This window comes from Arachis hypogaea, chromosome 6, assembly GCF_003086295.3.
Source record: "Arachis hypogaea cultivar Tifrunner chromosome 6, arahy.Tifrunner.gnm2.J5K5, whole genome shotgun sequence".
Classification (NCBI taxonomy): Eukaryota; Viridiplantae; Streptophyta; class Magnoliopsida; order Fabales; family Fabaceae; genus Arachis; species Arachis hypogaea.
The window spans coordinates 6,458,531-6,471,861 of record NC_092041.1 but is presented as its reverse complement, the minus strand read 5'-3'; the positions used below and the strand labels follow the sequence as shown (position 1 = coordinate 6,471,861).

The 13,331-nt window shown below is 28.9% G+C and overlaps 3 protein-coding genes across 3 annotated transcripts; 1 reads left to right on the top strand and 2 right to left on the bottom strand.

The window, feature by feature from the left end:
* The first annotated feature begins 1,476 nt into the window (after positions 1–1,476).
* LOC112695646 (germin-like protein subfamily 2 member 4) lies at positions 1,477–2,510 on the top strand. The gene has a single exon (XM_025748069.3). It carries the CDS (start codon positions 1,642–1,644, stop codon positions 2,314–2,316), a length of 675 nt encoding a protein of 224 aa, XP_025603854.1. The 5' UTR covers positions 1,477–1,641; the 3' UTR covers positions 2,317–2,510.
* A 319-nt stretch (positions 2,511–2,829) lies between these two features.
* On the bottom strand, positions 2,830–4,009 carry LOC112695645 (putative expansin-A17). The gene is made up of 3 exons (XM_025748068.3): positions 3,798–4,009; positions 3,389–3,710; positions 2,830–3,313 (listed from the first exon to the last, which is right to left on the bottom strand). Exons 1-3 carry the CDS (start codon positions 3,922–3,924, stop codon positions 3,001–3,003), a joined length of 762 nt encoding a protein of 253 aa, XP_025603853.1. The 5' UTR covers positions 3,925–4,009; the 3' UTR covers positions 2,830–3,000.
* A 7,128-nt stretch (positions 4,010–11,137) lies between these two features.
* LOC112698064 (putative expansin-A17) lies at positions 11,138–12,401 on the bottom strand. Its single transcript, XM_025751481.2, has 3 exons — positions 12,194–12,401; positions 11,785–12,106; positions 11,138–11,693 (listed from the first exon to the last, which is right to left on the bottom strand). Exons 1-3 carry the CDS (start codon positions 12,318–12,320, stop codon positions 11,381–11,383), a joined length of 762 nt encoding a protein of 253 aa, XP_025607266.1. The 5' UTR covers positions 12,321–12,401; the 3' UTR covers positions 11,138–11,380.
* Between the last annotated feature and the right edge of the window lie 930 nt (positions 12,402–13,331).

Below are 13,331 nucleotides of genomic sequence, written 5' to 3'. Positions count from 1 at the left end.
CCCTAACAAATCATCTACATAGGATGATGATGGTATTTATGTAGTAACAGAAATAAATGAGTGAGAAGGTGGATTTGGATTGAACTTGACAGATTCCTTTCATATGAGTTCCTTGACATCCTCTTCAGTGCATGTTGGATGTTCAAAGTCAAAACTGAATGGCCTAGGACAAACCGGCTCATCATTGATGGCCTCCATCGCCTCCTTAGATAGCACAATCGGCCTCAGGCTTTAGTTACTTGGTCTCGATGCGCCTGTTCCGGAAATTCCGAGACTCGAACCCGAGTCCGAACATAAGGTTCACAAGCTCCCGATCTGGTAAAGACAGTTCCGACTAGAAGCAGAAGCGATCGAAAGAGTGGGTTGCGGTGGGGAGGCGGAGAGGGCCTGACGGTGAGAGAGAGATTGATTGTTAGAGGTGGGTAGATTAATGTGAGAGAGAAAAAAGAGAGGTTTTTATAGGTTTTAATTAGATTTAGTTAATCAATTTTTAATTTTTTAAATTTTGAATTTAAAAAATTTAAAATTAATTATTAATATAAATTAATGTGGTTTTGTTTAGTTTTTGGCTGATAACCTTTTGGTTCTATATACTTTTCCTATATATAAACTCGGCCATTAGTTTTTTAAAATTTTGGCTATAATGAATATTAAATTTTAAAAAATATAGATATAAATTATATATTTTTTATATATAAATATTTATAAATATGAGTATTAATTATTATTATCATATATTAACTCAAAATTATATGTATAAATTTTATAAAATATGAGTACAAATTATTACTGATTAAATAATAATAAAAAATAATAAATTTTAATAATTTTCTAACATTCATGTACTAATTCGTCGAGAGCAAATTGATAGAGTGAAATTGGTCTCCAATAAAATTTCAAGTGAATTATCAATTATGTTTACTAAATAACGAAATTATATCATTTTTACGTAACTTATATATTGAAATTAAAGGATAAAATTGGTGCCACATACTTATTTTTTCCTTTGATCATTAAAAAAATATTACTTATACTTTAAATTTTTAGGTTTAGTCCATCTTTTTTGTGTAAATAATATTATTTAATTAATTTAAATATTCATTTTATAAAAAAATATTTATTTTTATAAAAAATTACTTATTTTTTAGTTTTTTTTTCTCCTCTAAAGATTGAATAATAAACAATTTTCAAAGAATATCTAGTTGCACATCGCTGGTTAAAAAGAAAATTCAAAGGCTCTAAAATAATATTAAAAAGATGTTATATAAAATAGAAAAGTTGGTGAACTCTGTTTTAGTGATGTCCATGTCTTGCAAATCTTACACCAAAGTCTCCTTACCCTTCAACTAACTGATGGTTGGCATTTCCTCAGCTTGCACCAAACTTATAGTCACGTGCAGTTGTGTTTATGTTCTCTTTTTCTGTGATAAATATTCCAATTTTATTGTTGCAAACTTGCAATTGCTTTGAATTAAAGTTGAAGGACTTTGCCAATACTTGATCATCAAGATATATATACATATACAGCAGAGATGGTTATTGCCATTATTATTATTCTCTTACCATATCCAACTCAAAAGCTTCCAATCCCTCTCTAGATCTTCTCCTAAGCCATTTATCTATTTCATCGTCATCACAACCATGTCCCAATCAAACACAATTGCAAGTCTGGTGATCTTAATCAGCAGTGCCATCTCCTTTGCATTCGCTTCTGATCCTGACACACTTCAAGACTTTTGTGTTGCTCTTCCCTCTTCTTCAAAAACAGGTGTGAAGGTGAATGGATTTGCGTGCAAAGAATCATCAAACGTGACAGAATCTGATTTCTTCTTCAACGGATTAGCCAAGGCTGCAACAATCAACAACACAGTAGGGTCAGTGGTGACAGCAGCCAATGTGGAAAAGATTCCAGGGCTCAACACATTGGGTGTCTCTCTCTCAAGAATAGACTACAAACCCGGTGGCCTAAACCCGCCGCACACGCACCCACGCGCCACCGAGGTCGTGTTTGTGTTGGAAGGAGAATTGGAAGTTGGTTTTGTCACCACATCCAACAAGCTCATATCAAAAACCATAAAGGAAGGTGAAGTGTTTGTGTTCCCAAAAGGGTTGATACACTTTCAGAAGAACAACAATGGGGACAAGCCTGCTGCCGTTGTCTCCGCCTTCAACAGCCAACTCCCTGGCACGTTGTCCATCGCCGCCGCTTTGTTTGGCGCAACGCCGGCTGTTCCTGACGATGTTCTCGCTCTGGCATTCCAGATTGATGCCCAAGACGTTAGTAACATCAAGACCAATCTTTCCTCCAAGAAGTAAAGGGAAGATTGTTTCGTTTTCTTATATATATGAAACTATTCTTCTTTTTCCTGGCCTCCACCAAGTGATTCTTGATCTATACGTAAGATCATTTAGTGGTTGCATTTTTTCCATTTGAGTCCATTGAAACGAGGATAAGTGTACGTATAGAGAATTGAATAATAAGAAGTTTTTACTTTTTCTATATATAATAATATAATTGTGTCATTATCAGTTGCTATAAGCTTTTACATACCAGTGTCTTATCACATATAAACACAATAAATCAAAAACAAAAATAGAAGTTTTGGACACGGAAGTTTGGGTTGTCTTGAACTTCCATGAACATGGTAAGTGGAGCTAGGTTTTAGAAAATATGCATGGACATGAACATTGACATTTTTTATTTTTTTTTTTATTTTTAAAATATTTTGTTTTCGAACAAAGATTAATAGCATTTAATTGTCTTTTTGGTATATTATTGATTGATTTAGCTTCGATTGAAAGTAAAAACATGGACTTAAAAAAAGAGCCTGGCGCATATTATTTTCCTAACATATTTTTTTATTATTATTTATTCATTTTTAAGTTTTAACAGACTTGAAAAATTTACCATGGTAATATGATTACATCACAGACACTTATCGCTGAACAGGTCAAAATATAATACTCTTATCATATGGCTTTCTTGAGTAACAAGATTAATTAGTTGAACTGAATATTGGAGATGAAAGATTGGCCAAATTTCCAATTGGAGGGTGCTACGTTATAAGCAGTGAGGGTTCTTCCATCGGTGAGTTGAACTGTGAAGGACAAGCTCTGTCCATTGAGATAGCTTAAACTTTGCCAGTTAACACCCCAGTTCCTGCTCATTGCTTCCCACACATTCTTCTTTGACCCTTTTACCCACACTTGCCCTATCTCCCCAACTCCACCTACATTGCTTATCGTCACTAATTCGAAATAATCCCTTCCATTGATGCTAAATCTTATTCCTCCACTCCTTCTACACCCAACTCTGCATAATTAAATATATGTTAGGATTGGATTTTTTTTTAATATATTTAACTAAATTATCATGTAACGGACATACTTTCTGTACAGTATGGGTACGATGCCGGCCTTGTATTTGGCGATGGTTAGAAAGGAAGGTTGAGACATGTCGAAGTGTGGTCTTGGAGGATTACACCAACCGCCATTGTCATTAGGGAGTGCATAGTTTGGAGGACAAAAGTTTGTGGCAGTAACTGTGATGAAAGTGCCCTTAAGGCACCATTGCGGCACTTGGCTTGCATCACAAACTATCTGATAGCAACCGCCGCATGCCTTCCCGTCGTTAAACAGAACGGTACTCAGAGCCGTCGTCTTCGTACAGTAACCGTCTCTGTACAGATTCCCATAGCCACATGCACCACCTACAACAAGAACTCACAACGATGAGTTAATGAATCCGAACAAAAAACATATCAAGTTGAATAATCTTGATTATATAAGTTAGGTACCCATTGTTCCCGAGGCATCGGCTCCACCATAGAAAGTTGCATGAGCTTTCTGCCACAGTTCACATTGAACTCTATGTTGTGCAATGAATAAGACTAAACACAGTAATAAAAAGCAGAATGTTTTCATTCTCTCTATATATATCTATTATCTCCGTTTAATTTGTCTAATCAAGCTAAGGAAATGTAAGGTACTTGATTATTTTGCTGCATAAAATGGCAAAATCATATGGTAATTTATAGAAGCTCATGCTGCTTGTTGTCATTGTTTTTATAATCATTTTAAAATAATCAGGATGACATAAAACTAACGTAACTAGTTCAAGATTAGATAATTGTATGTTACAGAAATAAAAAGACAAAAGAAATGATATATGCATGATGAATGTAACAACTTTCTTTTATTATAGCATAAATGCATAATAGTGGATATTAAATTAGTATAGGACTAATATTTCTCCCACTCATTCATTAATATCCATTATTCCGTTTGTTCTGTTCACTGTCAATTAATATTATTTTTTGTTAGAATTTATTTTTGGTTTAATTATTCGTTATATTTTTATAATTTTATTAAATTTATAATTAAATTTTTATATATTTTTAATTAAATTTTTATATTATTTTTAATTTTGTAGTTTGATTTTTTTATTAAAAATATTAAAATTAATAAAATATTTTTTCAAAAAATAAGTTATCAAACATTTAATTAAATTTTTAATTGTGAGTACTTTTAATTTATAAAAAATATTATGTTAACTCTAATTTTTTATATTGACAAAGACATAATTACAAAGTTAAAAATAGTATAAGAATTTAATTAAAAAAAATATAAAAACTTAATTAAAAATTTGGTGATACTACATAGAATATTTATTCTTCTTCTTTTATATACGTATAGAATTTAGAATAATAACACAAATCAGTGTTTGATATTTTTAAAGTTGAGTACTTTAGTCATCTAAATTTTAAAATACACAAAATAATTTTTCACATTTATTTTTGTCAGACAATATAATTCTCCTCCAATTTAATTCAAAAAATAAACTAAAAAATAGTCTCTAATTTTTTTTAAATCTCAAAATAATTTTTACAGAAAATTTAAAAAGTTTAAAACAGACATTTCAATTAAAAGAATTAAATTAAAAAAGACTGTATTCTCTAACAAAAATAAACATTAGAAATTATTTTGTGTACGTTTTTACAAATCTAAAAAACTAAAAATAATTACATAAATCAACCTATGAAAAATTAAAATCAGATACTTTAATTTTTTTAATTTTTAAAATACATAAATAATCTTTCACATTTATTTTTTTTTAATTTACACATAATTTTTTAAATCATAATGATTATCTTTTTTATTTTTTACATCAGGCAATATTCCAAATACGGTTTATATTCACGTCATCCTCATTATGGTTTTGGTTTGTATTGTTCCTACATTGTACCGATCTCTTCCTAGTTGGTATTAATATTTATTCCACTCCATATCAAATAACTTAACTTTTAATTTTTTTTTCACAAATAAATATTTAATAAAAAAATCGGATAATATTATTTTTTTACTATTTATTTCTTCTTTTATTGTAAAATTATCTCTTATAAATTCTAAAATTTGTTATAAAAAATTTGATATTAATTATTATAAAATTAATTTTTTAATAATGTTAAATAATTTAATAAAAGTAGGTGAATAATTTTTTGAATAAATAACTATATGTATCCATAAAAGATAAAAACGCCACACTAAATCAAAACTAAACTTGTACCCTAAACCCTAAACTCTAAATTTATACGCACACAAAATGTCTTCAGTGTGATAAGAGTACTCTGTTTTTAGAGGGTTAGAGTACTACATAAAATATTTTTATCACATGAACATATCTTATGTGAGTACAAATTTAATTTCAATCTGATGTGAATATATATGTCAGTATTTTTATTTTTTATGAACACAAATAATCATTTATTTATATTTTTTTATGTAGATGTAACTAATATTTAAGATATTAAAAAAATGGGTAAATATTTAAAGTTAAATTTGGACCAAAACAAATCCAATTTTATTTCACCTATAAAAATTCTCATTTGCAAGTTTGATTTTCAACTGGATCAAAGCTGAAATAGCAATTTTAATTGAATTATATTTGATAGAAACTAATATATATAATAATACCGTAAGCGTTAAACATATATAAAAGAAAATAATTATTGTAGAATTGTAACTAAAGATAAATTTTTTTATTTTATTATCATTATCAACCACATAACTACATAGATCAATCAATTATACTTTAATGTGATGCAGGGTGAAAATAAAATAATTTTTATTAATATTCTTTTAATTAAAGTCTAAATTTGAAGGTGGTGGACCTCCTCCATGGCCCAGGTCGAAGTTTATGTCCCTCTCCTCCGCTAGATGGAAAATTCATGAATTTGTTTCTAAAAACTTTGTCTAAATTGAAAAACACTCCAAAGTTCTCATCAAAGTACAAATAATCAAATATAAACGCGGTGGATCTTTATGTTTAGGTGGAGTACTATGTCCCTTTCTTCTATGGGATGGACCTAATCCTTCGAAAAAAATTTATGTTTTTTTTGAAAACTATTTAAACTTGCTGAATTTTAAAATCCTCCAAAATTTTCAGCATGATAGGAGCTAACAAGCTCATGATGCTTATTGTCTTCGTTCTCATCTTCATTTTAAAATAATCAGGATGACATCAAACTAATGAAGTTAATTCAAGATGAGATAATGGTATGTTATATAAATGAAAAGATAGAAGAAATGATAAATGTAACAACTTTCTTTTATAGCATAATAGTGGATACTAAATTAATGCAAAACTAATCTTTTTTCCACTCATTCATTAATAGGGGTGGCAACAGGGACGGGTAGGGGTGGATTTTTGCTCTATTCGAATTTCATCCTGTAACAACTCGCATAGAATTCATCTGCGAGTAGTAAATCGTTGAACTTTAATCTGTCCGGATATTCGCCCGCTCCTACCTGCCTCTATAATTATTAAAATCCAATAAATTAAATTAAATTTTAAAATTTTATAGGAAAAGTATATGAAATCAACTAATAATCAGCCAAAAATGGAACAACATAATTAATTATAATTAGTTTTATTAATTTATAATTTAATTTGTTTTTTAAATTATTGTTGACTACATTTAAAACATGAGGGAAAATACGCTAGTGATAGGAGAGAATCACGGAACAGATACTTTGATCATTCATTAGTTGATTCCATATAATTAATTATGTTTTATTAATGCGTAACATATAAAACATAGAAATCATATCCAAAACCATCCAATTTATAAGAAAAAAAATATCCGTGTGCCTATCAGTAGCAACATCCGGTTAAAGTCACCGGTGCCTCTGGTTTACCAGTTGGCTGATTCTTGGCTTATATAGAGTTGGTTCCCTAGAATTGTTGAATTTTATATAACTATTATCACATACATAATATAAATTAAAGTAAAAATTTAAATATGATACAATATTATTAATCATTTACTAATTATTTTACGTATATTATATATATATATGTCGGGGCGGGTATTACCTAAACCCAACCCCGCCCCACTCTTCCTAAAAATCCACCCCACTTAAAACCCGCCTCGCAATTACCCACCTCGAATGGGTAGGGGCGGGGTAGGTACCGCAGGTAGGGGTGGAAAAAGGCCAGGCAGCCTGCCAGGGGCCTGCAGCCTGGCATGTGTTTGGCCTGGCTTGGCCTGTTATAAAATAGGTACAGCCCCAGGCTCTTTTAAAAGCCTTAATACATTAATAGGCCAGGCCCAGACTTACTAATTAGTCTTATAGGCCTGTCAGACCTGCCTGGGCCTGTTAAAATATAATTAAATATATAAATAATTATTTATTATTAATAAAATTATGAGATATTTTAAATTTATTATATTTTATTATAAATATTTTTGTATATTTTAAATATGTTAAAAGTTTAAAATTGTTTATAAATATTAAATATATAAGATATTACATATAACTATTTTTATTAAAAAATAATTTTTTTGAATAATATTTTTATTTTTTTAAAAAAATTATCAGGCCTTTTAACAGGCTTCAGGCCAGGCTAGGCCTAGTAATTTATAAAGAGTTTATAACAGGTTGTAAGCCAGGCTCAGGCCAATTAATTGTATGACAGGCCAGGCCTGTTAAAAGTAAAACCTGGCCTGACCTGAGTTATTTCCACCCCTAACCGCAAGTTTGGATGGTGTTAACATTCCTATTCATTAATATCCATTATTCCGTTTTATCTGTTGACCGTCAATTAATGTTATTTTTTTATTAGTATTTATTGTTAGTTTAATTATTTTGGATTTTTACTATTTTATTAAATTTGTAATTAAAGTTATATATATATATTAATTAGATCTTTATACTATTTTTAATTTTATAGTTAAATCTTTTTGTATTTAAAATATTTTTCTTTGAAAATAAGTAATAAAAAATTTAATTAGGTTCTTAATTGTAAATACTTTTAATTTGTAAAAAATATTAGGTTAACTCTAATTTTTTACACCAACAAAGACATAATTATAAAATTAAAAATAGTTTATGGATCCAATTAAAAAAAATATATAAAAACTTAATTGAAAATTTGGTGATACTAGAAAGATTAATAGAAAAATTAAATATTTATTCTTCTTTCTTTATACGTATATAGAATTTAGAATAATAACCCAAATCAGTGTTTTTTGTAAAGTCGAATATTTTAGTTATCTAAATTTTAAAATACCAAAATAATTCTTTACATTTATCTTTGTTGGATAATATAGTCTTCCTCTAATTTAATCCGAAAAGTAAACTAAAAAACGGCTTCTAAATTTTTTTAAAACTCTCAAAATAATCTTTACAAAACTTTAAAAATTCCAAAACAAACATTTAGATTAAAAGAATTAAATTAGATAAGATTGTATTGTCTAATAAAAATAAATATTAAAAATTGTTTTGTGTATCTATAAACCAAAATGACCAAAAATAATTACATAAATCAATCCCTAAGATTTTTAAAATCGGATACTTTAGTTTCTCAATTTTTAAAATACACAAAATAATCTCTAATGTTTACTTCAATAATTCAATTAGACAATACAGTCTCTTTTTATTAGCTAACAGTAATGGCTAAACGTTGACTTGCATATATAACCATTAAGTGTGCATGTGTATGATGTTGACAAACCAATCCCTATGAAATAAAGTACAAAACAGTCATAAGAATTTAAAAAATATCAAAACAGTCTATAAAAAAATTAAAAAAATTTAAAATACTTCTTTCGAATTATTTATATATAATTTTTTTAAATTAATAAATTTTAATTTTTAAATTTTTTAATCTCTTTATCTCAAAATTATTTATTTTATAATTTTTTATATATATAAATATGTACTTAAATAGATTCTTAAAAAATTTTGAATCAAACGTCTTCAATTTCTATAAAAATTTTATTACGTCGTGGTTTTTGAATTTTAAAAAAATAAAATATATGTCTTTTTGTCATATTGTTAAAAATTTATTTATTCAAATAAAAATAATAGAATTAACTAAAATAAAAATTTATGTTTTATTTTTATAAAATTAGATATCTCTATATAATAAAATATTTTGAAAAACTAAAATATTCAATACAAATTTTTTAAGAATTTATTTAAATATATATTTTTATATATTTTAAAATTTTAAATTATAAATTAATTATTTTTTATTGAAAATTGGACACGTAAAGTAATACCAAACCAAAGTAAAATGTTGAAAGCAACAACTGAAGCTGCTGGTGTCACGGCTTCACCGAAAGTGTCCCTCTATATATATATATATATTCTACGTACAAATGTTTTATCTATACAAATCAGAATTTGAATTCTCGAATTCTCCCCATATATATATATATTCTGTATATAAGTATTTTATCTATATAAATTAGAATTTGAATCCTCTAAATTTTAAATTTTTATTTTAGAGGATAAAATTAAATGTGATTTTTTACTATTTATTTCATAAGTGAGACCAAAAGAAAATATGAGAGAAAAACCATTTAAGAGTGAGAGACATTTTATTTTATAAAGCAAAAATTTAAAGGTGGAAGATCACTTTAGACACGCTTCTTCTAATACATCGATTTTACGCGCCTCCTAATTTAACAAAATTTTCAATCAATACACGCATATTCTTCTTTGTGCCGTTACTACACGTTCTTCTTCTCTTTTGTTATTGTGGTTACCGATACCTGTTCCTCCTCTCCTTCCTCCTTTTTTTATTAGAATTTCTTTTCCTCCTTCTCCTCCTTATCTCGTTGTTAAAGAGATAATGAATAATTCAAATTCATATTATTATCAATTGAACTTATTGATTTGAATCCAATCAAATAGCTTAGGTGTGGTTCGATTCTAGTTAATTTTTTGTTAGTAGTTTATGATTCTGTAGGTGAATAATGTTTCATCGTTGATGGTTTGAATTGAATGTAATGTAAAAGTTTTACATTGAAAAAATATTTTTCTGTATTTGCGATAAATTTGGGTGTAACACGAAGATATTTGAGTGTATTCTTTAAGAATTTTCGATGTATGTGTGCTGATAAATTTTGTATAATTCAAAAATCTTCTTCTCCATTCTCCTCATCTTCTACTGCTTATTCTTCTTCTTTTTCATCATCGTCATCATCATCATCTTCTTCTTTTTTTTATTTATCTTTTTTTTATCTTCTCAAATTTTTTTCTTGTTTTTCTCTTTTGACAAGAATAAAAACAAAAACAATCAAACAAAGAAGCAGAGAAAACACATAATGGTATAAAATTACTTGAAAGAAGATGAACTTATATTCGTTCATCTAAAATAAAGAAAGAAATAAGAAAAAAATACAGTATTAGAGGAAAAAAAAATTCTGTAATTTACAGCAAATTTGGGTGTAACACGAAAATATTTGGGTGTAATACGAAAATACTTGGATGTATTGTTTAAGAATTTTCAGTATATGTGTACTGATAAGTTTTTCATAATTTATAACTTTTCCTATTTCTCCTCCTTATCTTTTGCTTGCTTTTTTTCATCATCATCATCATTTTCTTCTTTTTTTTACTTATTCATATTTTTCGTTTTGTTTTATTTTCTCAAGTTTCTTCTTATTTTACTCTCTCACTAATACTACCTCCTCCCCTTCTTTCTTTTTTTTTATTGGCATTTCTTCTCCTCCTCCTTTTTCTCCTTTTCCTCCATCATCAATTATTTTGTTGTTGAAAATAATAAATAATTCAAGTTTAGATTGTCAATTGAACTAGAACGAAATTGATTATTTTGAATCAAATATTATTTTCCTAATATACTTTTTATTATTTATTCATTTTTAACAGACTTGATAAATTACCACGGTAATATGATTACATCACAAACACTTATCGCTGAACAGGTCAAAATATAATACTCTTATCATATGGCTTTCTTGAGTAACAAGATTTGCTATATAGCTGTTATAGTCATCAAATACTGCACACAATGTTTGAATTGTTGAGCCTATTTGGATGGATACAAGTGGATATGTATAGTGATTAATTAGTTGAACTGAACATTAGAGGTGAAAGATTGGCCAAATTTCCAATTGGAGGGTGCTACGTTATAAGCAGTGAGAGTTCTTCCATTGGTGAGTTGAACTTTGAAAGACAAGCTCTGTCCATTGAGATAGCTTAAGCTTTGCCAGTTAACACCCCAGTTCCTGCTCATTGCTTCCCACACATTCTTCTTTGACTCTTTTACCCACACTTGCCCTATCTCCCCAACTCCACCTACATTGCTTATCGTCACTAATTCGAAATAATCCCTTCCATTGATGCTAAATCTTATTCCTCCACTCCTTCTGCACCCAACTCTGCATAATTAAATATATGTTAGGATTGGACCTTTTTTTTTTTAATATATTTGACTAAATTATCATATAACATATACGAATAACGACATACTTTCTATACAGTATGGGTACGATGCCGGCCTTGTATTTGGCGATGGTTAGAAAGGAAGGTTGAGACATGTCGAAGTGTGGTCTTGGAGGATTACACCAACCGCCATTGTCATTAGGGAGTGCATAGTTTGGAGGACAAAAGTTTGTGGCAGTAACTGTGATGAAAGTGCCCTTAAGGCACCATTGCGGCACTTGGCTTGCATCACAAACTATCTGATAGCAACCGCCGCATGCCTTCCCGTCGTTAAACAGAACGGTACTCAGAGCCGTCGTCTTCGTACCGTAACCGTCTCTGTACAGATTCCCATAGCCACATGCACCACCTACAACAAGAACTCACAACGATGAGTTAATGAATCTGAACAAAAAATATATCAAGTTGAATAATCTTGATTATATATGTTACGTACCCATTGTTCCTGAGGCATCGGCTCCACCGTAGAAAGTTGCATGAGCTTTCTGCCACAGTGCACATTGAACTCTATGTTGTGCAATGAATAACACCAAACACAATAATAAAAAGCAGAATGTTTTCATTCTCTCTATATATATCTCCGTTTAATTTGTCTAATCAAGCTAGGGAAATGTAACGTACTTGATTATTTTGTTGCATAAAATGGCAAGATCATATGGTAATTTATAGAAGCAGTTGGGACAGTGGAACGAACAACGAACTAGTTCGATAATCAATCGGGTTCAAAGTATTGAGAAATAAAAATAGTATCGAGAGTTGACTAAAAAAGTCAATTCTCGCTCTTGTTTTAAAAATAATAGTGGATAACATGCCTTAAAGAAGTAGGGATAATGGTAGGTATAGATAATCATGAAATAAACTAATTAATTGGTTTGTATGCATAACATTAACACGTTTAATCATTTCTAGGATCCGTGGTACGTACAAATAGTCAAATACAATATAATCAATCAAATGTAGTTTCCACAACTTGCGGCGGTGAACCCTAACATGCATTTATCATATAATAACTAATCCTATAGGCCAACCCACTTGAATGATAGCTTATCCAACATATATTACAGAAATTAAATAAACAAGATGCTATTATTCCGTACTTATACATAAATGGTACACGCAATAATGAAAGATATAAAGAACGAAACTATGGGTACCTAGTAGGTACATTGTAACATGCAATGTGTTATTATTATTGATATGTATTTGTAGTTGACCTGATTTTCTGTTTATCAAGAAATGGGCATTTTTTTTAAATGTTATATATGCAGCTATTGTAGAAGAGGGCTAAGCAACTGTTATTAATACATGTGTTGTGGCATGTTTCATGGAATTAGTTGGAGTCACAACTCACAAGGCACATGGCTGATGCCATCCCTTAACGCTATTTCCGGTTATACATACCACATTCTTCCATGTTCAAATGTCAGTTTCACATTGCACATTCTGCTTCTAAGGAATTTGGGATTAGTACTTAGTAGTACGATATAATCAATATCGTTAAACGTTTAAGCATTATTTTGATATTTGTATTTTTCTTAATAATTAACACACACATTTTTTAATTAAAAAGTAAT

Coding starts and splice junctions, on each gene's coding strand:
- LOC112695645 (XM_025748068.3), bottom strand. CDS start 3,924: ATGAAAACATTCTGCTTTTTATTACTGTGTTTAGTCTTATTCATTGCA. Junction 3,711..3,797: donor CGATGCCTCGGGAACAATGG/GTACCTAACTTA, acceptor TTCTTGTTGTAG/GTGGTGCATGTGGCTATGGG. Junction 3,314..3,388: donor GTACCCATACTGTACAGAAA/GTATGTCCGTTA, acceptor TTAATTATGCAG/AGTTGGGTGTAGAAGGAGTG.
- LOC112698064 (XM_025751481.2), bottom strand. CDS start 12,320: ATGAAAACATTCTGCTTTTTATTATTGTGTTTGGTGTTATTCATTGCA. Junction 12,107..12,193: donor CGATGCCTCAGGAACAATGG/GTACGTAACATA, acceptor TTCTTGTTGTAG/GTGGTGCATGTGGCTATGGG. Junction 11,694..11,784: donor GTACCCATACTGTATAGAAA/GTATGTCGTTAT, acceptor TTAATTATGCAG/AGTTGGGTGCAGAAGGAGTG.
- LOC112695646 (XM_025748069.3), top strand. CDS start 1,642: ATGTCCCAATCAAACACAATTGCAAGTCTGGTGATCTTAATCAGCAGT.